The 23,663-nt window shown below is 43.8% G+C and overlaps 1 protein-coding gene across 1 annotated transcript in view; it reads left to right on the top strand.

The window, feature by feature from the left end:
* The first annotated feature begins 667 nt into the window (after positions 1-667).
* Positions 668-23,663, top strand: part of LOC115129299 (F-BAR and double SH3 domains protein 1) — a 37,617-nt gene continuing 14,621 nt past the window's right edge. The window contains exons 1-12 of the mRNA XM_029659498.2: positions 668-759; positions 4,253-4,350; positions 4,822-4,867; positions 6,343-6,416; positions 6,668-6,812; positions 8,507-8,643; positions 11,654-11,717; positions 12,059-12,187; positions 12,796-12,918; positions 14,337-14,432; positions 14,607-14,726; positions 14,806-14,910. Coding sequence (XP_029515358.2) covers positions 739-759; positions 4,253-4,350; positions 4,822-4,867; positions 6,343-6,416; positions 6,668-6,812; positions 8,507-8,643; positions 11,654-11,717; positions 12,059-12,187; positions 12,796-12,918; positions 14,337-14,432; positions 14,607-14,726; positions 14,806-14,910 — 1,158 coding nt within the window. The 5' untranslated portion in view covers positions 668-738. The remainder of the gene's footprint in view (positions 760-4,252; positions 4,351-4,821; positions 4,868-6,342; positions 6,417-6,667; positions 6,813-8,506; positions 8,644-11,653; positions 11,718-12,058; positions 12,188-12,795; positions 12,919-14,336; positions 14,433-14,606; positions 14,727-14,805; positions 14,911-23,663) is intronic.

Below are 23,663 nucleotides of genomic sequence, written 5' to 3'. Positions count from 1 at the left end.
AACACCTCCGCTCTACACCCAACTGATCAAATATAACAACATTTGATTCTATATTATTTTCTTTATCATTTCTTTATGAACTATTTATCCATTTGAAATTGTATAGCTAATAATTGGATTAACACCTGGAAGACATATCTGCTACTGCGTTTGCTGTTCCTGTATTGACCTGATTGTGAAATGACCAGTAAATTAGATACTATAGCCTAGGTCGGAATGTAGGTCTATATATGGCAAAGTGCATCACAGATAAATCTGTCTGAAGAATATTAGAGCCATATCGTTGGTTGACCTTTACTTTCTGGTGTTGATCTTTCAATTCTAGTGGTTAGAAACAAAGACAATTTCTATCTCATCCTAAACCAACATTATACAAATAATGTAATAAACAATAAAGAAATCATTGGATGTTTTTGGACATTGGACTACTTGAGTTGTTTGATGTGGCTTCATACCTAGGTAGCTTCTCATGCCACCTTCCTGGGCTCTTCTAGGCTCTCCAACAAAAAAACTTAACAGTATATGTGGCTCCTGGCGATCAAAAGTGAAACTCTTGGAGGACAGCATTATACGTGCCCGCTAGGTGGCACTATTCCATTAGGGGGGTTTGGAGCATGTAAAACAGCTAGTCCAAAGTAATGCTCCGCCTACCTAGAGATGCTTTAGTTAGTGTGTCAAAAGCTTTCGGGAAGTAGGCTATTGCGCTTCAATGAAAAGGAGACGCTAAATAATCCGAAAATGCAACCTCCTCCCAGAAAGGTAAGAATTTTACAAGAATTTGCAATAACAATTGACATGTTTTTAACTTCACAATTATGTCAAACGGAATTAACTGTGGCAAGTGGCAATACCATAGAGAGGTTGAAATACGTTGAAAGTACCTCTGACATCTCTATTCTATTTTCATTTGGCACAGTACATTTGACATAATTGTAAAGTTTCTGAAAATGCAAGTTGTTATTGCGAATTATTTCACAAGAGGTGAACTGTTTAGTAGAACATGTTTAGAAAAGTCCTACTCCTGTGAAGTAGTCTTAATTTGAATTTGGTCGTTTTCACTTGTGGCATTTTCGTAGGTTCCAAGTAATGATGTCAGCATCCTTATGATGCTCAACGCACATTTTGCACCATTAATTCTGCAATTGCTTATATTCTGATGTCCACAATTCACAATAACACAGAGAGAAAGAGAGAGAGAGAGAGAGAGCGATAGATAGATAGATAGAGAGAGCGATAGAAAGTTAATGAATTAATGAACATAGCTCTGACACGGAGCCTGTACATGCACTAAGTGGCTACTAGTTCGCTGATGTTGCTGACTCTGACCTTCAGACTGAAGTCTTCAGCTGATGTACCCAGAGGCGGACTGGGACAAAAATCCAGCACTCACCCCCATAAATATCATACCCCCCAAAACATTTTTTATAACCTCCCCTGTTATTGGTAATGGTGAGAGGTTAGCATGTCTTGGGGGTATGGTCTTTGTGCATCTGTAACTTTCTCACTCATCATTCACATTTCAGTCATGATTATCCATTAACCATGGTAGCATCCACATTAATGTAGAAGTGTTTAGAAACATATTCTTATTTACAAATAAAAGTGACTACAAAAGAACACTATGCATTATGTACCATTAATTTCTATTGGGAACAAAATAATCTGAAACACAACCAAAACAAACTGCAAATGCATCCATCATTGGTAGAGTCACAAGCTTGTTGTAGTCATTTCATGCTATGAATATGGAACCAGATATACAACTTTTGACTACTTTAAAACACATATTCAGTTGAATTCGGAAGTTTACATACACCTTAGCCAAATACATTTAAACTCAGTTTTTCACAATTCCTGACATTTAATCCTAGTAAAAATTCCCTGTTTTAGGTCAGTTAGGATCACCACTTTATTTTAAGAATGTGAAATGTCAGAATAATAGTAGAGTGAATGATTTATTTCAGCTTTTATTTCTTTCATCACATTCCCAGTGGGTCAGAAGTTTACATACACTCAATTAGTATTTAGTAGCATTGCCTTTAAATTGTTTAACTTGGGTCAAATGTTTTGGGAAGCCTTCCACAAGCTTCCCACAATACGTTTTTAGAATTTTGTCCCATTCCTCCTGACAGAGCTGGTGTACCTGAGTCAGGTTTGTAGGCCTCCTTGCTCCCACACACTTTTTCAGTTCTGCCCACACATTTTCTATAGGGTTGAGGTCAGGGCTTTGTGATGGCCACTCCAATACCTTGATTTTGCTGTCCTTAAGCCATTTTGCCACAACTTTGGAAGTATGCTTGGGGTCATTGTCCATTTGGAAGACCCATTTGCGATCAAGCTTTAACTTCCTGACTGATGTTGCTTTAATATATCCACATAATTTCCCTTCCTCATGATGCCATCTATTTTGTGAAGTGCACCAGTCCCTCCTGCAGCAAAGCACCCCCACAACATGATGCTGCCACCCTCGTGCTTTATGATGGTTGGTATGGTGTTCTTCGGCTTGCAAGCCTCCCCCTTTCTCCTCCGAACATAACGATGGTCATTATGGCCAAACAGTTATATTTTTGTTTCATCCGACCAGAGGACATTTCTCCAAAAAGTACAATCTTTGTCTCCATGTGCAGTTGCAAACCATAGTCTGGCTTTTTTACGGCGGTTTTGGAGCAGTGGCTTCTTCCTTGCTGAGCAGCCTTTCAGGTTATGTCGATATAGGACTCGTTTTACTGTGGAAATAGATACTTTCGTACCTGTTTCCTCCAGTATCTTCACAAGGTCCTTTGCTATTGTTCCGGGATTGATTTGCACTTTTCGCACCAAAGTACGTTCATCTCTAGGAGACAGAACGCGTCTCTTTCCTGAGCGGTATGACGGCTACGTGGTCCCATGGTGTTTATACTTGCATACTATTGTTTGTTCAGATGAACATGGTACCTTCAGGCGTTTGGACATTTTTCCCAAAGATGAACCAGACTTGTGGAGGTCTACAATTTTTTTTCTGAGAACTTGGCATTTTCCCATGATGTCAAGCAAAGAGGCACTGAGTTTGAAGGTGGGCCTTGAAATACATTCACAGGTACACCTCCAATTGACTCAAATTATGTCAATTAGCCTATCAGAAGCTTCTAAAGCCATGACATAATTTTCTGGAATTTTCCAAGCTGTTTAAAGGCACAGTCAATTTAGTGTATGTAAACTCCTGACCCACTGGAATTATGATACAGTGAATTATAAGTGAAATAATCTGTTGGTAAACAATTGTTGGAAAAATGACTTGTGTCATGCACAAAATAGACTTGCCAAAACTATAGTTTGTTAACAAGAAATTTGTGGAGTGGTTGAAAGACAAGTTTTAATGACTAAGCGTATGTAAACTTCCAACTTCAACTGTACACTGCGTATACAAAAGTATACTAAGTGTATGTAAACCTCCGACTTCAACTGTACACTAAGTATACAAAAGTATACTAAGTGTATGTAAACTTCCGACTTCAACTGTACACTGAGTATACAAAACATTAAGAACACTTTCCATGACATAGATTGACCAGGATTATCACTTGTTAAATCCACTTCAATCAGTGTAGATGCAGGGGAGACCGGTTAAAGAAATATTTTAAAGCCTTGAGACAATTGGGACATGGATTGTGTGTGTGTGCCATTCAGAGGGTCAATGGGCAAGACAAAACAATGGAAGTGCCTTTGAACGGGGTATGGCAGTAGGTGCCAGGTGCACCGGTTTCTGTCAAGAACTGCAATGCCGCTAGGTTTTTAATGCTCAACAGTTTCCCGTGTGTATCAAAAATGGTCCACCACCCAAGGGACATTCAGCCAACTTGACACAACTGTGGGAAGCATTGGAATCAACATGGGCCAACATCCCTGCGGAACAATTTCGACACATTGAAGAGTCCTTGCCCCGTCTAATACTACATAGAAGAAGTGCTGTAATTTCTAAACGGTTCACCCGATATGGATAAGAATACCCTGAAATTAAAGTTGACAGTCTGCACTTTTACCTCAGTCATTGTATAATTTCAAATCCAAGTCCTGGAGTACAGAGACAAAACAACAAAAACATTTTATCTGTCCCAATACTTTTGGACCTCACTGTAAATTATACTTATTTTTATTGACTGGATAGACTGTACTGTTTACATCCACTGTGCACGTGACGAATAAACTTAGATTTGATTTAGTCCCGGTGCTGGCCGGTCCTGATACAGGTATGTGTCACTGTTTTGATTAACAGGTGAAGGAGACCCAGCAGGTGAAGATGGCCTTTGCGGAGCAAGTGGGGCGGCTGCAGAGCAAACAGCAGCAGGAGGTAGAACTGCTGGAGGACATCAGGTGTGACCATCCTGTCCCACCCTGCCCCATCCTTCCTACCTGTTTCTGCTATACCCTGACTTACCCTGCATCACCCTACCCCACCAAGGCCCACTGTCCCACCCCCTACTCCATCTACCCTACCCTGCTCCTGCTTGTCCCCCCCCCCATCCTACAGAAGCCTGTGTTTGTATAATACATACTGTACATATTTGATCATATTGTGTGTATGACTCCAGTGTAATCACAACAAGAACCAATAGACACTAACGATGCTGAGTGAAACAGAAGGATTTATGAGCACATCTTCAGATGTCTAGCATGTGGTCAGGCCTCCTGGGTGTTTACAGATGTATATGCTGACTAATGCTCTCTGACAATTATCTCTGGGAGATATATACATATATATAAAGATGGATAGATGATATAATTACTGCCTAAATGCAGTTCACTGACATATCCTAGATGTGATGTTTATTTTTCTCTGTCCAGGTCCTTCAGTAAACAGCGTGCTGCCATAGAACAAGAGTACAGTCAGGTGAGAGGCCTCCCATAATGTTGATGCTGATTGACAAGCCGTGGTCAGGTCCCACTGGGCACACACTGGTTGAATCAACATTGTTTCAGCGAAACGTGGAATTGACGTTGAATTGACATCTGTGCCCAGTTGGGTGTATGTCCGTGTCTTATGTTCACCTCTCCAGTGATGGGGGGCAGTAAACCATGTGATACGACCTTGGGACATCTTGTAGAGTGGCGTATCATTGAGCTGAAATGGGGTTGGAGTATTTGGACACTAACCTGTTTTTAGTGGCATCCTCGCAACAACTATTTTAAGCAACACTCTTACCACCCTCCTCCCCACATTAAAAGCATTACTCAAAGCACTCATATTGAATGTTTTGAAATGGAATGCATTCAGATATTGATTCAGATATTAGTGAGTATTTCAGGGACCTTGGTGTTGTCCATAAGCAAGGCAGGGGAATACAACACAAAGTATGCATCTGTCACAGGAACCAGAAACAACAGTGATAATTATGTCCCATATTGTACTGTAGTGCTGATGTCCCATTGGATGTTTCCCGATGGAGTTATCCATGGTGTACGTCATTCTGAGAAGATTTACATAATAGGGTGTTTGATAAGCTGATAACTTCATTAAATGGCTGTGGAAATGTCTGCTTTAGATACACTAAACGGACCCTTTTCCTTTTCTAACATGCCTACCTGGGTTATATCTACTGTAGTAACTTCCTGTAGTGTCTGACATAAGAGCATTCCTATTGAGTCTCCTATCCACTTGTTGCCGTGGACTTTGAACTTGCCTCTGGCCATTGTGGTTTCTAGTTAGTTTCCGTAGTGAAATGAGTGTCCTGTGGTGCTGTCCCTTGATTCTGTTTGTTGTTAACAATGCATTAACATTGGACCTATGGAGTAGGTCTAACAGTTGTAATAATGCTAACCTACACACTCAGACCAGTGTTTTCACCTCAGACCCTTGCACCATGGGGAATGTAGCAGGGTGGCGATGGTGAAATAAGGGCCTGTGAACCGATCCCTCTACATCTGAAAAGTTCAGAATAAAAGTGGTCTGTGGCTTTAGTACTACTGGTGGCGCGTAGCGGCTCTGCTATTTGATGTCTTGGTGTGAAGGAGCTAGTGTGTTCCTGAGCCAAGCTCCTGGATCACTTCTCTGAAGTCGGCAGTGAGTTAATCTGAAACAGGAAGTGAACACTGGATAGCGATGTTTTCACTGGGGTGTTGATGTTCCACCAGGAGCCTCGAGTGCAGAGCTTCTAGTATTGATAAAAAAACTCTGCTTTTCGCTCCAAATCTACATGTTATCCTGTACACAAAAACAAGACGTGTTCACTTTAAGCTGGGTCCTGCACTTGCACTCCAACCAAATTCATATTTATGGATTGCAACAAGGTTTATAAGGTGAATGTAATGAAATATCCCTGATTGTGTTTCCTATCATCTTTAATAAAACATATCCTTCTCTCTCAGGCCCTCCAGAGACTGGCCATACAGTTCCAGAGGAAAGACTGGCAAAGAGGCAAGGGAGACTCTTTGAACTCTGGGTAACCTATCATAAGCTTGATAGTTTGATCCCGCTACATGTTAATGACCTTTTTACTCTCAGCCATTCCAACCCCCATTTTTGTAAATGTTCAGAGTTTCATAGACATATATGAAGGAAATATATGTCAAATACTGTAATTATCATGATTGAAGATGCTCCCGTCCCTAATAACACAGTCTAACATCAGGGGGATGCCATAGTGCTGGTGTAATAACACCACTCTCTTTCTGTCTGTGTGTATACTGCCAGGAGTGTGTTTGCTGTGTGGAGGTCTCTGATTGAGGCCACGGCACAGAGTGGAGTGTGTCGTCTCACGGCGGCCGACGGATATCGCTCACTCACTGCCGACGCTCTGAAGAGCCTGAGGGCAGCCAAGGAGCTGAAGGCCAAGAGGGTGAGCTGAGCTGTGCAGTGGTTTATTGGAGGATGCACTGAAATAATGTATGATCCACATTGCAGTGCAGCCTAGTCTGAGTAACCAGATAGAAGAAAAAGCATGTTTTTAGACAAATAATCTATTCACAACTGTACATTTTCTTCATCAGTCTTCACTAAGCTGAGAACATTGTGTAGAAATGGTTTTGGAGTCTGTGAAAGCTTGTTTGATTTATCTACAGCTTGAACACACTCACATCAAGCCTACTAGAATGAATCTACTCAGATTTTTTTTTTTTGGGGGGGGGGTGCCTTTATTTAAAATAAATCTAAATCAAATGTATTTATATAGCCCTTCTTACATCAGCTGATATATCAAAGTGCTGTACAGAAACCCAGCCTAAAACCCCAAACAGCAAGCAATGCAGGTGTAGAAGCACGGTGGCTAGGAAAAACTCCCTAGAAAGGCCATAACCTAGGAAGAAATTTAGAGAGGAACCAGGCTGAGGGGTGGCCAGTCCTCTTCTGGCTGTGCCGGGTGGAGATTATAACAGAACATGGCCAAGATGTTCAAATGTTCATAAATGACCAGCATGGTCAAATAATAGTAATCCCAGTGAACAGGTCATAGCCGCAGGAAGAACAGTTGAAACTGGAGCAGCAGCACAGCCAGGTGGACTGGGAACAACAAGGAGTCATCATGCCAGGTAGTCCTGAGGCATGGTCCTAGGGCTCAGGTCCTCCGAGAGTGAGAAAGAAGGAAAGAGAGAATTAGAGAGGGCATACTTAAGTTCACACAGGACAGCGGGATAAGACAGGAGAAATACTCCAGATATAACAGACTGACCCTAGCCCCCCGACACACATATAGGTTAAAAGAGAGTGTAGCTTATGATAGCTTCCTCCTTATGAAAATGATTAAATTATGTAACCGGAGAATGTTGTTTTAAAGAAAGAAATCCACTCCAAAAACAATATTTTTGTTCTTCATTAGTCCTCTCTTGATACAGTACTAAAAAATGATTTGCATGTCAGCAGTCAAGTTTTCTAGATGATTGGTCTTTCAGGAAGCGTCACTTGCCACATCATCATGAAAAAATACATATTAGGTAGTTTTTGAGTGGAGTTTTCATGAAGCCCACAATGTCTCCATTCACAAAACCACACAACTCATCACCAGAGGTTTTCTCAGGTCATACTTTCACTTTTTTTAGGAGGGAAATACATTCTAAGACAATCTAACACAAACAGCCAAAGCCTTTAATTTTCTCTATACCTTATTAGGAAAGGCACCAGTACTTACTGACGACTTCCTCTCGACTTTTATGCTACTTTGTGGTAGTTGTTGTTAATGACAGAGAATCAAACAAAGCAGGAACGTGAGTCACTTATTAGCGTTGAAAATATTGTGATCTAAAGGTTACTATTCAAGCAGTGGAAAACCCTGGAAAAACCCTTACACTTGTACAGCCTTGACCTCCACATGCTACACGCACTGTTAAACTACGGACAGTATTTATAATTTAAAACCTGCCTGTTGCACAATGTAACCGGCATTGAATCTATTGGATTTGTTAAATCTGTCAATCTAGAGACAGTTTGACGTAGTTTAAATGCAGTGAGTTCCTCCTTCAGTCACCCCTATACGCTGTTCCGCCCATGCATATTGTTGTATTACATTGTAATAATATGATGCGTTGTGTTGCCCTACAGGGTCTAGAGCAGCTGCAGAGAGTACAGGGTGAGGTAGTGGATGCACTACGAGAGCTCCACAAGGTCAAGAAGAGATACTACCAGCTGAGTCACATGGCTAACGTGGCCAGGGAGAAAGCTGCTGACGCACAGGCCAAGTAAGTCTGTGAGTGTGAGCCTGGTCAAAAGTAGCGCACTATGTAGGAAATAGGTTGATTTGGAATGGAGTTTGTCTGTTTTTCCGATCAGTGTGCAATATCCATCCATATACTACTGTATGTTATACCAGGAATGGTCAACTGGAGGCATGCGGCACGTGGTCCCCCTTTTTGTAGATAATTAAAAAGATGAAGTAAGTCAAATGTATTTTTTTGGGGGGGGGCACAGTCGGGGTCTCAACTTACTGTTGAGAGTTAGAATAATATAATATTCAAGGTGCAATTTCGAAATGTGGTTGTGCATCAGCAGTCACTAAATTAGCCCATGTCAGCAACTTTCTTTTAGATTGGTAAATTAATCTAGCGGCCTGCTATCTAAACTTTTAGTAAGCATGGTCGAATTACCAACCATTGATCATCAGTTTTCATATTATAAACTGCAAAATTTCTCTCTGCCCCATGCATGAAATGAGTTATAAAACTGCTAAATCTTCTCTCCTCACCATGGCAAAATGTGTGGAATAGCAGGAAATTAACTATAAAACTAAAAACAATAATCTTCGCTGCCACGAGGTTGGCTGCTAAAATGTTTTGCTCACAAGGTGGGGCTATGGATGTGGGTATGCAGACCCACCAGCCACTGTGGCCCCTTCCATTTTTTTGTGGCTCCCACCCCAATCAAAGTTGCCCATCCCTGTGTTAGACAAAAGTCCAGTAATACTCTTACTCTAGCCCTGCTTTGTTCCCATGTGACAGCCTTAAAGGTCCAATGCAGATGTTTTTATCTCAATATCAAATTATTTCTGGGTAACAATGAAGATGTGATCATTTTTTATTAAAATGGTGAATAATTAACAAAAATAGCTTCTGTGATGTTGTATATACATTTTCAACCTTTCTAATCGTATAGTATCCACAGATTGTGAGCTAAAGATGAAAGCCATTCCCACGAGTATTATCATATTATTTATTGACTGACCAAATCGCCCAACACCACTATTTGTAAGGTTAATTTTAAGTGAGGGTTGTGCTTTTTTAACCATTCCTGAACCTGTGACTAGCAACAAGCTACATAGGGGCAATACCAGAATAAATGATCTAGTGATTCTGTCTCATCGCAGCAATATCTACAAAGCTGAGACTGTTGTATGCCCCATATTCTGTGCCCCCGAAAAGTATTCAGAACCCTTGACTTTTTCCACATTTTCTTAGGTTACAGCCTTATTCTAAAATTGATTAAATAGTTTTTCCCCCCTCATCAATATACACACAATACCACATAATGACCAAGCATTTACATTTAATCCATTTTAGAAGAAGGCTGTAACATAACAAAATGTGGAAAAAGTTAATACTTTCTGTTGACGGCAAGAATTTTGTATAATCATTTAAATTGAAAAACTCTTAAGTGTTGAATCAAGTGTTGTTTTTTTGTATCAGTTCATAAACCATGTGCCATGGAATCGGTAAATCGAAAATCTCTTCCCATTTATTTTGCAACCTGCATGGCGCAGCTGTCAACATGTTGGTCCTCAAATGAAACCGGTATATTTTTCTATTTTTCCATGGCTGCAGAATCTTATCTATTTTTGCAAATTTTCTGTTGAAATTGATTGTGGTAAGTTCATTTATATTTTTTGAGATGTGAATACCAAGTATGTCTACTTCACCATCCGCCCATTTTATTGGTAAACTACAAATCCCATGTTATTTTATTTGTTACAACAGGTGTAGAGGTAGCGTAAACACTGTGTCTTTTAACGATCCAATATGTAATATGGTACACGTGTCATAATTAGGTTTTAGTCCAGAGAGGCTAAAAAAGTGATCAAGATCTTCAATGTGCAGGGATTCCGATTGCAGACTTTAGAAAAAACTTGAGTCATCGGCATAAATTGACACTTTTTTGTTTTTATCCCCTGGATTTCTAACCCCTTGATGTTTTTGTTGGATCTAATTTTAATAGCTAGCATTCAATGGCCATTATAAAGAGATATGGAGACAACGGACAGCCTTGTTTTACTCCTCTTAAAAGCTCAATACTTTCTGAGAAGAAACAATTATTTACTATTTTGCATCTGGGGTTGCTGTACATAATTTTAACCTATTGTGTAAGAGAGTCACCGAAATTAAAGTAGCCGTACTTTATCAAACGTCTTTTCAAAATCTGCTATGTAGACCAGACCTGGTATCTTTGATGTTTCATAATATTCAGTTGTTTCAAGTAATTGTCGTATATGATCTCCAATATATTGTTCATGTAAAAAAATAGTATCGGAATGAACAATATCTGGTCAAACTTTTTTTTATTCTATGTGCTATGCATTTTGCCAGGATTTTCACATCACCACATTGAAGTGTAAGAGGCCTCCAGTTTTTTAAATGGACTGGATCTTTATACTTACTTACTTCCTGTTTTAGTAATACTGAAATCAGACCTTCTTGTTGAGTACCTGAAAGTCTACCATTTTTTTCCCCAATATCCCCATCCACGTGGAAATTCTGTACGAGTTCAATTTAAATCCATTTAAATTACAGGTTGTAATGCAACAAAATAGGAAAAACGCCAAGGGGGATGAATATTTTGCAAGGCACTGTATCACCTGGTGATGTCACGATGGGAGACCAAAACTCCATCCCACCAAAACAGGTTGAAATTTCAGGTGGTCTTTTCAAACAGCTCTTACTCTAAAAGGCCATTATCATAATTTTCACAATTTCATAGTATTGTTCCAACCTCATAGTATGTAAATATATAGAACACACAGGAATATCAAGTTTTTGACTGAAAGTGGGCCTTTAAGGCTACTTGTAACATAGTTAAATTATTCATCATCTGAGAGGGAGCAGGTAGTGGCATGTTAAATGTTCTGTAAACCTGTAGTCATTGCATTTTAGTTCAGATACGTCGTTGATGCATATTTTATGTCTATCGATTATTATTTATAATAATGTCATTAAGAATCTTGGTTTGATTATTTCTATCATGTGCCCATGTGACCTTTTTCAGATTCAAGAAGAGTGACCATGGAATTTTCCATTTTAGGACAGGCTTGCAGAAAATGAGTTCAAAGGTAGGCTACTGTAGGCTGACACACATGAAGGTCTGTATAGGCTGAAGTACCCCACCACCGCCACATAAGTGTCACCTGGCTAGTTAGTACACAGAGAGTATACATATTTCTGAAAGGGCAAATCGTGTTTTATCCGTTATATGCTTTACTATGAAGAAATGTCTTCAATAAAACATGTAGGAATAATGCATTTGCGCTGTTGAATATTCTACTCTTCTTATTCACCTTGCACTTTGCCTGTTGATTACCTATCAAATCAAACGCATTTTGATAGTAGAATTGATTGTAATAATGAAACATATTTTATCCTCAACTCACTCCTCCCTGTAACCGTTGTCCAGCTGAATACCAGGCTGAGGGAGTGTGACCAGAGACTGACAGAGGTGCGTAATGAGTACCTTCTAACACTGTCTGCCGTCAACTCTCATCACCAATACTACTACACTGCAGAGCTGCCTGCCATCATGAGGGTAAGACCACCTGGCATCTCCTAACGGCATACTGTCTCTCTGGATTCTCATCATGAGTCTGTCATAAGACTGAACACACTGCATCGTCCCCTCAGACGTACCTCCTGTCAGTGAAAAAAAACTTCCTTTGTGTTTGTGATGAGTCACTGCTAGTTGACATCATTTCCTGTCCCATTGTGGTTGTCTTAGCTGTAGAGTGGAGAGCACAAACTACACCGAAATTCATCCAAATAGGAAATCCTCAAATGTTCCTTTTTGGCTTTTTACCTTTGCAAAGTAATCAGGTGAGTCATAAGTTCAGCTCAGTAGAAACCATTCATTTCAGGGGTATTTCCCCCTCAGAACATTCATAACACAACAATCTTCTTGAAAGTGTCTATGTCTCAATCAAGGGAAATATCACTCAGTGACTCAACTCTTGTTATTGCAGTAACCAATGTAATTCATTATGAATCAGTTGATTCAAATCCCTCAGACTGAAACATTGGAATGACTGAAACATTGGAAAATAAGGAAAGGGCATTTCCTTCTCAAATCACCTCTGATTTTGTATTGCATCAGGGCTTTGGCTATAACCCCAGCTCTCACCTCTGTCGTTTACTCAACAGAGACTGGACAGTGACCTGTATGAGCAAATCCGAGAACACTTCACTCTCTTGTGCTGCACAGAGATCGACACCTGCCGGTCAACGCATAGTAACTTTAGCAAGATCTGCGAGAACTACACCAAGGTGAGGCCGTGCGTGGGATCCACTGAAGCCCTTTTCACAGTAAAAACCTTCCACAGACAGTAGCCCCACTGTAATACCCAGAGCTGTGACATTCCTCACCTGGGCATTGCTGATGGAGGCCAGACAGACCACTGACTGATGTTCTGTTCTATGGGAGACATGTGAACTAGTGTCTGTGTCCCAAATAACAATATATTGCATTACTTTTGACCTTTGGGCTTTGGCCCAAAGTAGTGAACTATGTAAGAAATAATGTGCCAATGTGGAGGTAATGAGTGTTTGTGTAATGACCGTTGGTGGAAGAAGGTGAGGACCAAGATGCAGCGTGGTAAGTGTTCATCATTATTTTAATAAACTGAACACTAAATACAACAAGGAATAAAAGAAACAACCCGAAACAGCTCTGTCAGGTGCAAAACACACTAAACAAAAAATAACTACCCACAACCCATAGTGAGAAAACAGGCTTCCTAAGTATGGTTCTCAATCAGAGACAACGATTGACAGCTGCCTCTGATTGGGAACCATACCAGGCCAAAACCAGAAATACAAAACATAGAATGCCCACCCCAACTCACGCCCCGACCAAACTAAAATAGAGACATAGGACAACAGCACAATTAGACCCAACCAAATCATGAGAAAACAAAAAGATAATTACTTAACACATTGGAAAGAATTAACAAAAAAACAGAGCAAACTAGAATGCTATTTGGCCCTACACAGAGAGTACACAGCGGCAGAATACCTGACCACTGTGACTGACCCAAAATTAAGGAAAGCTTTGACTATGTACAGACTCAGTGAGCATAGCCTTGCTATTGAGAAAGGCCGCCGTAGGCAGACATGGCTCTCAAGAGAAGACAGGCTATGTGCTCACTGCCCACAAAATGAGGTGGAAACTGAGTTGCACTTCCTAACCTCCTGCCCAATGTATGACCATATTAGAGAGACATATTTCCCTCAGATTACACAGATCCACAAAGAATTCGAAAACAAATTCAATTTTGAAAAACTCCCATATCTTTTGGGTGAAATTCAACAGTGTGCCATCACAGCAGCAATATTTGTGACCTGTTGCCACGAGAAAAGGGCAACCAGTGAAGAACAAACACCATTGTAAATACAACCCATGTTTATGCTTATTCATTTTATCTTGTGTCCTTTAACTATTTGTACATTGTATAAATATAATAATATTTGTAATGTCTTTACTGTTTTGAAACTTCTGTATGTGTAATGTTTACTGTTAATTTTTGTTTTTCACTTTATATATTCACTTTGTATGTTGTCTACCTCACTTGCTTTGGCAATGTTAACACATGTTTCCCATGCCAATAAAGCCCTTGAATTGAATTGAATTGACATAAAAAAGGAACTAAGGTCAGGACGTGACAGTTTGTTTGGTTCTCTGATAGGTGTCTAGAGAACGGAACATCCAGATCTTCCTCCAGGAGTTCCCGGTCTTCACCAGAACAGCCGGCTTTCACTTCCAGGTTGCCCCTAAAGACCAGGTGTGGCTCACTGTAGTACCACTGTTCTTGATTACCATGTAAACACCATTATATCACAATTAATATCCACAAAGCTGTTTGAATAAAACCCTGATTGAGGTGAAAATGTTGAAATTTCCATATAGTCTTTTGTGTGTGAGATAATCCCAGCTTCACCTCCTGTTCTTTCAAAAGGTGTGCATTCTGAAGCAACATATCTCCAGTGCTGAGGGGGAGAGCTGTTTGGACAAGGAGGCCCGCAAGTGGTCTGCTAAGGCTGCCAAAGACTACAAGATCATCTCACACGGAGATAGGGTGAGTAGTGGGCGAAAGCTCTGTTTACCTCTGGTTCGGGAGCTTGACCTTGTGTAACCTCTGTCTACCTTCCTCATAGGCACTGCAGATGCTGGACAGGCGTTTCAAACTGCTGTCAGGAGACACAGGAGTCAGCGTGGAACAGAAGATGGTGGGGGTGAAGGAGAGTGTGAGGAAAGCACAGGTAGGACTACTACTAGCCCAACGTAATGTTACTGTTAGCTACTACAAGCCCAACGTAATGTTAATGACCTCACATTACCCTTCTACTATTCCACCCTACCAGGAAATGGATAATGATAAGGCAAGCAGTCATTAACCAGGCTTTATCAGAGTTCCTCTTTGATACGCTGGTGTTAGCCTTCTTTACACTCTTAGAAAAAAGGGTTCCAAAAGGGTTCTTTGGCTGTCCGCATAAGATAATCCTTTTTGGTTCCCCTCTGTGGAAAGGGTTCTACATGAAACCCAAAAGGGTTCTACCTGGAACTAAAAAGGGATCTTCAAAGGTTTCTCCTATGGTGCAGTGTAGAGGTGGATGTAGTTATTTAATGCTAAGTGACTGGTGGGTGATGAGACCAAGGCTGCGTGTGTTCTAGGCCTATAGCCATGCCTCTGCAGATGCAGGATGCTTTCTACTACTAGAGCCTTTGTAGAGCTAACGGCAGGGCTCTCTCCTCCACTCTGCCTGGCTCATTGATGAGCCAGGTGGATGCCCTCTATCTGGATCTGAATGGAATGTGTGTCACTGCCTACTTCCTACTTCCCACAAGGACAAATGCAAATGCTGCTGGCATCATGCGTCAGTTGGAGCTGTTCATTCAACCCACCACCTCCTCCTGCTTTATTCAGTTGTCTTGGGCTCAGAGTAAGTGTTATGTGATGTAATCAAGCTTTTGTATTGGCCTGAAAAACCATGTTTCTTTACTTACAAGAAAGAAGTTGGGTTTAGGAAACATAATGCAGCCAATATGCTGTTAATGTACTGCTAATATGAACCTAGTATGATGCTACAGCCAAATCCAGATGTCCTTGATGACTACAACGCTTATTTTGTGTCTGAGATGTTGCAGTGTCTGAGGTGTTGCAGTGTCTGAGGTGTTGCAGTGTCTGAGGTGTTGCAGTGTCTGAGGTGTTGCAGTGTCTGAGGTGTTGCAGTGTCTGAGGTGTTGCAGTGTCTGAGGTGTTGCAGTGTCTGAGGTGTTGCAGTGTCTGAGGTGTTGCAGTGTCTGAGGTGTTGCAGTGTCTGAGGTGTTACAGTGTCTGAGGTGTTACAGTGCGTGAGGTGTTACAGTGCGTGAGGTGTTACAGTGCCTGAGGTGTTACAGTGCCTGAGGTGTTACAGTGCGTGAGGTGTTACAGTGCGTGAGGTGTTACAGTGCGTGAGGTGTTACAGTGCCTGAGGTGTTACAGTGCCTGAGGTGTTACAGTGCCTGAGGTGTTACAGTGCCTGAGGTGTTACAGTGCCTGAGGTGTTACAGTGCCTGAGGTGTTACAGTGCCTGAGGTGTTACAGTGCCTGAGGTGTTACAGTGTCTGAGGTGTTACAGTGTCTGAGGTGTTACAGTGTCTGAGGTGTTACAGTGCCTGAGGTGTTACAGTGCCTGAGGTGTTACAGTGCCTGAGGTGTTACAGTGCCTGAGGTGTTACAGTGTCTGAGGTGTTACAGTGTCTGAGGTGTTACAGTGTCTGAGGTGTTACAGTGTCTGAGGTGTTACAGTGTCTGAGGTGTTACAGTGTCTGAGGTGTTACAGTGTTTGAGGTGTTACAGTGTGTGAGGTGTTACAGTGTGTGAGGTGTTACAGTGTGTGAGGTGTTACAGTGTGTGAGGTGTTACAGTGTGTGAGGTGTTACAGTGTGTGAGGTGTTACAGTGTGTGAGGTGTTACAGTGTGTGAGGTGTTAGTGTGTGAGGTGTTAGTGTGTGAGGTGTTAGTGTGTGAGGTGTTAGTGTGTGAGGTGTTAGTGTGTGAGGTGTTAGTGTGTGAGGTGTTACAGTGTCTGAGGTGTTACAGTGTGTGAGGTGTTACAGTGTGTGAGGTGTTACAGTGTGTGAGGTGTTACAGTGTGTGAGGTGTTACAGAGTGTGAGGTGTTACGGTGTCTGAGGTGTTACGGTGTCTGAGGTGTTAGTGTCTGAGGTGTTAGTGTGTGAGGTGTTACAGTGTCTGAGGTGTTACAGTGTGTGAGGTGTTACAGTGTGTGAGGTGTTACAGTGTGTGAGGTGTTACAGTGTGTGAGGTGTTACAGTGTGTGAGGTGTTACAGAGTGTGAGGTGTTACGGTGTCTGAGGTGTTACGGTGTCTGAGGTGTTAGTGTGTGAGGTGTTAGTGTGTGAGGTGTTAGTGTGTGAGGTGTTACAGTGTCTGAGGTGTTACAGTGTGTGAGGTGTTACAGTGTGTGAGGTGTTAGTGTGTGAGGTGTTAGTGTGTGAGGTGTTAGTGTGTGAGGTGTTAGTGTGTGAGGTGTTAGTGTGTGAGGTGTTAGTGTGTGAGGTGTTACAGTGTGTGAGGTGTTACAGTGCGTGAGGTGTTACAGTGCGTGAGGTGTTACAGTGCGTGAGGTGTTACAGTGCGTGAGGTGTTACAGTGCGTGAGGTGTTACAGTGCGTGAGGTGTTACAGTGCGTGAGGTGTTACAGTGCGTGAGGTGTTACAGTGCGTGAGGTGTTACAGTGTCTGAGGTGTTACAGTGTCTGAGGTGTTACAGTGTCTGAGGTGTTACAGTGTGTGAGGTGTTACAGTGTCTGAGGTGTTAGTGTGTGAGGTGTTAGTGTGTGAGGTGTTAGTGTGTGAGGTGTTACAGTGTCTGAGGTGTTACAGTGTCTGAGGTGTTACAGTGTGTGAGGTGTTACAGTGTGTGAGGTGTTACAGTGTGTGAGGTGTTACAGTGTGTGAGGTGTTACAGTGTGTGAGGTGTTACAGTGTGTGAGGTGTTAGTGTGTGAGGTGTTACAGTGTCTGAGGTGTTACAGTGTCTGAGGTGTTACAGTGTCTGAGTTGTTACAGTGTCTGAGGTGTTACAGTGTCTGAGGTGTTACAGTGTCTGAGGTGTTACAGTGTCTGAGGTGTTACAGTGTGTGAGGTGTTAGTGTGTGAGGTGTTAGTGTGTGAGGTGTTAGTGTGTGAGGTGTTAGTGTGTGAGGTGTTAGTGTGTGAGGTGTTACAGTGTGTGAGGTGTTACAGTGTGTGAGGTGTTACAGTATCTGAGGTGTTACGGTGCCTGAGGTGTTACGGTGCCTGAGGTGTTACGGTGCCTGAGGTGTTACGGTGCCTGAGTGTTACGGTGCCTGAGGTGTTACGTGTGCCTGAGGTGTTACGGTGCCTGAGGTGTTACGTGCCTGAGGTGTTACGGTGCCTGAGGTGTTACGGTGCCTGTGGTGCCTGAGGTGTTACGGTGCCTGAGGTGTTAGGTGCCTGAGGTGTTACGGTGCCTGAGGTGTTACGGTGCCTGAGGTGTTACGGTGCCTGAGGTGTTACGGTGCCTGAGGTGTTACGGTGCCTGAGGTGTTACGGTGCCTGAGGTGTTACGGTGCCTGAGGTGTTACGGTGCCTGAGGTGTTACGGTGCCTGAGGTGTTACGGTGCCTGAGGTGTTACGGTGCCTGAGGTGTTACGGTGCCTGAGGTGTTACGGTGCCTGAGGTGTTACGGTGCCTGAGGTGTTACGGTGCCTGAGGTGCCTGAGGTGTTACGGTGCCTGAGGTGTTACGGTGCCTGAGGTGTTACGGTGCCTGAGGTGTTACGGTGCCTGAGGTGTTACGGTGCCTGAGGTGTTACGGTGCCTGAGGTGTTACGGTGCCTGAGGTGTTACGGTGCCTGAGGTGTTACGGTGCCTGAGGTGTTACGGTGCCTGAGGTGTTACGGTGCCTGAGGTGTTACGGTGCCTGAGGTGTTACGGTGCCTGAGGTGTTACGGTGTCTGAGGTGTTACGGTGTCTGAGGTGTTACGGTGTCTGAGGTGTTACGGTGTCTGAGGTGTTACGGTGTCTGAGGTGCCTGAGGTGTTACGGTGTCTGAGGTGTTACGGTGTCTGAGGTGTTACGGTGCCTGAGGTGTTACGGTGCCTGAGGTGTTACGGTGCCTGAGGTGTTACGGTGCCTGAGGTGTTACGGTGCGTGAGGTGTTACGGTGCGTGAGGTGTTACGGTGCGTGAGGTGTTACGGTGCGTGAGGTGTTACGGTGCGTGAGGTGTTACGGTGCGTGAGGTGTTACGGTGCGTGAGGTGTTACGTGCGTGAGGTGTTACGGTGCGTGAGGTGTTACGGTGCGTGAGGTGTGGTGCCTGAGGTGTTACGGTGCGTGAGGTGTTACGGTGCCTGAGGTGTTACGGTGCCTGAGGTGTTACGGTGCCTGAGGTGTTACGGTGTCTGAGGTGTTACGGTGTCTGAGGTGTTACGGTGTCTGAGTGTGTTGTTAGTGTGTGAGGTGTTACAGTGTGAGGTGTTACAGTGTTAGTGTGTGAGGTGTTAGTGTGTGAGGTGTTAGTGTGTGAGGTGTTAGTGTGTGAGGTGTTAGTGTGTGAGGTGTTAGTGTGTGAGGTGTTAGTGTGTGAGGTGTTAGTGTGAGGTGTTAGTGTGTGAGGTGTTAGTGTGTGAGGTGTTAGTGTGTGAGGTGTTAGTGTGTGAGGTGTTAGTGTGTGAGGTGTTAGTGTGTGAGGTGTTAGTGTGTGAGGTGTTAGTGTGTGAGGTGTTAGTGTGTGAGGTGTTACAGTGTCTGAGGTGTTACAGTGTCTGAGGTGTTACAGTGTGTGAGGTGTTACAGAGTGTGAGGTGTTACAGAGTGTGAGGTGTTACAGAGTGTGAGGTGTTAGTGTCTGAGGTGTTAGTGTGTGAGGTGTTACAGTGCCTGAGGTGTTACAGTGCCTGAGGTGTTACAGTGCCTGAGGTGTTACAGTGGTGAGGTGTTACAGTGTGAGGTGTTACAGTGCGTGAGGTGTTACAGTGCGTGAGGTGTTACAGTGCGTGAGGTGTTACAGTGCGTGAGGTGTTACAGTGCCTGAGGTGTTACAGTGCCTGAGGTGTTACAGTGTCTGAGGTGTTACAGTGTCTGAGGTGTTACAGTGTCTGAGGTGTTACAGTGTCTGAGGTGTTACAGTGTCTGAGGTGTTACAGTGTCTGAGGTGTTACAGTGTCTGAGGTGTTAGTGTGTGAGGTGTTAGTGTGTGAGGTGTTAGTGTGTGAGGTGTTTAGTGTGTGAGGTGTTAGTGTGTGAGGTGTTAGTGTGTGAGGTGTTAGTGTGAGGTGTTAGTGTGTGTTAGTGTGTGAGGAGTTACAGTGTGTGAGGAGTTACAGTGTCTGAGGTGTTAGTGTGTGAGGTGTTACAGGTGTTAGTGTGTGAGGTGTTAGTGTGTGAGGTGTTAGTGTGTGAGGTGTTACAGGAGTTACAGTGTGTGAGGAGTTACAGTGTCTGAGGTGTTAGTGTGTGAGGTGTTAGTGTGTGAGGTGTTAGTGTCTGAGGTGTTAGTGTGTGAGGAGTTACAGTGCCTGAGGTGTTACAGTGCCTGAGGTGTTACAGTGCGTGAGGTGTTACGGTGCGTGAGGTGTTACAGTGCGAGAGGTGTTACGGTGCGAGAGGTGTTACGTGAGGGTGTTACAGTGCGTGAGGTGTTACGGTGCGTGAGGTGTTACGGTGCCTGAGGTGTTACGGTGCCTGAGGTGTTACGGTGCCTGAGGTGTTACGCCTGAGGTGTTACAGTGCCTGAGGTGTTACAGTGTCTGAGGTGTTACAGTGTCTGAGGTGTTACAGTGTCTGAGGTGTTACAGTGTCTGAGGTGTTACAGTGTCTGAGGTGTTACAGTGTCTGAGGTGTTAGTGTGTGAGGTGTTAGTGTGAGGTGTTAGTGTGTGAGGTGTTAGTGTGTGAGGTGTTAGTGTGTGGTGTTAGTGTGTGAGGTGTTAGTGTGAGGTGTTAGTGTGTGAGGTGTTAGTGTGTGAGGTGTTAGTGTGTGAGGTGTTAGTGTGTGAGGTGTTAGTGTGTGAGGTGTTAGTGTGTGAGGTGTTACAGTGTGAGGTGTTAGTGTGTGAGGTGTTAGTGTGTGAGGTGTTAGTGTGTGAGGTGTTAGTGTGTGAGGTGTTAGTGTGTGAGGTGTTAGTGTGTGAGGTGTTAGTGTGTGAGGTGTTAGTGTGTGAGGTGTTAGTGTGTGAGGTGTTAGTGTGTGAGGTGTTAGTGTGTGAGGTGTTACAGTGTCTGAGGTGTTACAGTGTCTGAGGTGTTACAGTGTGTGAGGTGTTACAGAGTGTGAGGTGTTACAGAGTGTGAGGTGTTAGTGTCTGAGGTGTTAGTGTGTGAGGTGTTACAGTGCCTGAGGTGTTACAGTGCCTGAGGTGTTACAGTGCCTGAGGTGTTACAGTGCGTGAGGTGTTACAGTGCGTGAGGTGTTACAGTGCGTGAGGTGTTACAGTGCGTGAGGTGTTACAGTGCGTGAGGTGTTACAGTGCGTGAGGTGTTACAGTGCGTGAGGTGTTACAGTGCGTGAGGTGTTACAGTGCCTGAGGTGTTACAGTGCCTGAGGTGTTACAGTGTCTGAGGTGTTACAGTGTCTGAGGTGTTACAGTGTCTGAGGTGTTACAGTGTCTGAGGTGTTACAGTGTCTGAGGTGTTACAGTGTCTGAGGTGTTAGTGTGTGAGGTGTTAGTGTGTGAGGTGTTAGTGTGTGAGGTGTTAGTGTGTGAGGTGTTAGTGTGTGAGGTGTTAGTGTGTGAGGTGTTAGTGTGTGAGGTGTTAGTGTGAGGTGTTAGTGTGAGGTGTTAGTGTGAGGTGTTAGGTGTGAGTTACAGTGTGTGAGGAGTTACAGTGTCTGAGGTGTTAGTGTGTGAGGTGTTAGTGTGTGAGGTGTTAGTGTGTGAGGTGTTAGTGTGAGGTGTTAGTGTGTGAGGAGTTACAGTGTCTGAGGTGTTAGTGTGTGAGGTGTTAGTGTGTGAGGTGTTAGTGTGTGAGGTGTTAGTGTGTGAGGAGTTACGGTGCCTGAGAGGTTACGGTGCCTGAGGTGTTACGGTGCGTGAGGTGTTACGGTAAGTGAGGTGTTACGGTGCGAGAGGTGTTACGGTGCGAGAGGTGTTACGGTGCGTGAGGTGTTACGGTGCGTGAGGTGTTACGGTGCCTGAGGTGTTACGGTGCCTGAGGTGTTACGGTGCCTGAGGTGTTACAGTGCCTGAGGTGTTACAGTGCCTGAGGTGTTACAGTGCCTGAGGTGTTACAGTGCCTGAGGTGTTACAGTGTCTGAGGTGTTACAGTGTCTGAGGTGTTACAGTGTCTGAGGTGTTACAGTGTCTGAGGTGTTACAGTGTCTGAGGTGTTACAGTGTCTGAGGTGTTACAGTGTCTGAGGTGTTACAGTGTCTGAGGTGTTACAGTGTCTGAGGTGTTACAGTGTCTGAGGTGTTAGTGTCTGAGGTGTTAGTGTCTGAGGTGTTACAGTGTCTGAGGTGTTACAGTGTGTGAGGTGTTAGTGTGTGAGGTGTTACAGTGTGAGGTGTTACAGTGTGAGGTGTTACAGTGTGAGGTGTTACAGTGTGAGGTGTTACAGTGTGAGGTGTTACAGTGTGAGGTGTTACAGTGTGAGGTGTTACAGTGTGAGGTGTTACAGTGTGAGGTGTTACAGTGTGAGGTGTTACAGTGTGAGGTGTTACAGTGTGAGGTGTTACAGTGTGAGGTGTTACAGTGTGAGGTGTTACAGTGTGTGAGGTGTTACAGTGTGTGAGGTGTTACAGTGTGAGGTGTTAGTGTGTGAGGTGTTAGTGTGTGAGGTGTTAGTGTGTGAGGTGTTAGTGTGTGAGGTGTTACAGTGTCTGAGGTGTTACAGTGTCTGAGGTGTTACAGTGTGTCAGGTGTTACAGTGTCTGAGATGTTAGTGTCTGAGATGTTACAGTGTCTGAGATGTTACAGTGTCTGAGTTGTTACAGTGTCTGAGATGTTACAGTGTCTGAGTTGTTACAGTGTGTGAGGTGTTAAAGTGTGTGAGGTGTTACAGTGTGTGAGGTGTTACAGTGTGTGAGGTGTTACAGTGTGTGAGGTGTTACAGTGTGTGAGGTGTTACAGTGTGTGAGGTGTTACAGTGTGTGAGGTGTTACAGTGTGTGAGGTGTTACAGTGTCTGAGATGTTACAGTGTCTGAGTTGTTACAGTGTGTGAGGTGTTAAAGTGTGTGAGGTGTTACAGTGTGTGAGGTGTTAGTGTGTGAGGTGTTAGTGTGTGAGGTGTTAGTGTGAGGTGTTAGTGTGAGGTGTTAGTGTGTGAGGAGTTACAGTGTGTGAGGAGTTACAGTGTCTGAGGTGTTAGTGTGTGAGGTGTTAGTGTGTGAGGTGTTAGTGTGTGAGGTGTTAGTGTGTGAGGTGTTAGTGTGAGGTGTTAGTGTGTGAGGAGTTACAGTGTGTGAGGAGTTACAGTGTCTGAGGTGTTAGTGTGTGAGGTGTTAGTGTGTGAGGTGTTAGTGTGTGAGGTGTTAGTGTGTGAGGAGTTACGGTGCCTGAGGTGTTACGGTGCCTGAGGTGTTACGGTGCCTGAGGTGTTACGGTGCCTGAGGTGTTACGGTGCGTGAGGTGTTACGGTGCGTGAGGTGTTACGGTGCGTGAGGTGTTACGGTGCGTGAGGTGTTACGGTGCGAGAGGTGTTACGGTGCGAGAGGTGTTACGGTGCGTGAGGTGTTACGGTGCGTGAGGTGTTACGGTGCCTGAGGTGTTACGGTGCCTGAGGTGTTACGGTGCCTGAGGTGTTACGGTGCCTGAGGTGTTACAGTGCCTGAGGTGTTACAGTGTCTGAGGTGTTACAGTGTCTGAGGTGTTACAGTGTCTGAGGTGTTACAGTGTCTGAGGTGTTACAGTGTCTGAGGTGTTACAGTGTCTGAGGTGTTACAGTGTCTGAGGTGTTACAGTGTCTGAGGTGTTAGTGTCTGAGGTGTTAGTGTCTGAGGTGTTACAGTGTCTGAGGTGTTACAGTGTCTGAGGTGTTACAG

The sequence above is a fragment of the Oncorhynchus nerka genome, linkage group LG5 (assembly GCF_034236695.1).
Source record: "Oncorhynchus nerka isolate Pitt River linkage group LG5, Oner_Uvic_2.0, whole genome shotgun sequence".
NCBI classification, from domain to species: Eukaryota; Metazoa; Chordata; class Actinopteri; order Salmoniformes; family Salmonidae; genus Oncorhynchus; species Oncorhynchus nerka.
Note: the sequence above shows the minus strand (reverse complement) of the source record. Positions and strands in the feature narration are given on the sequence as shown.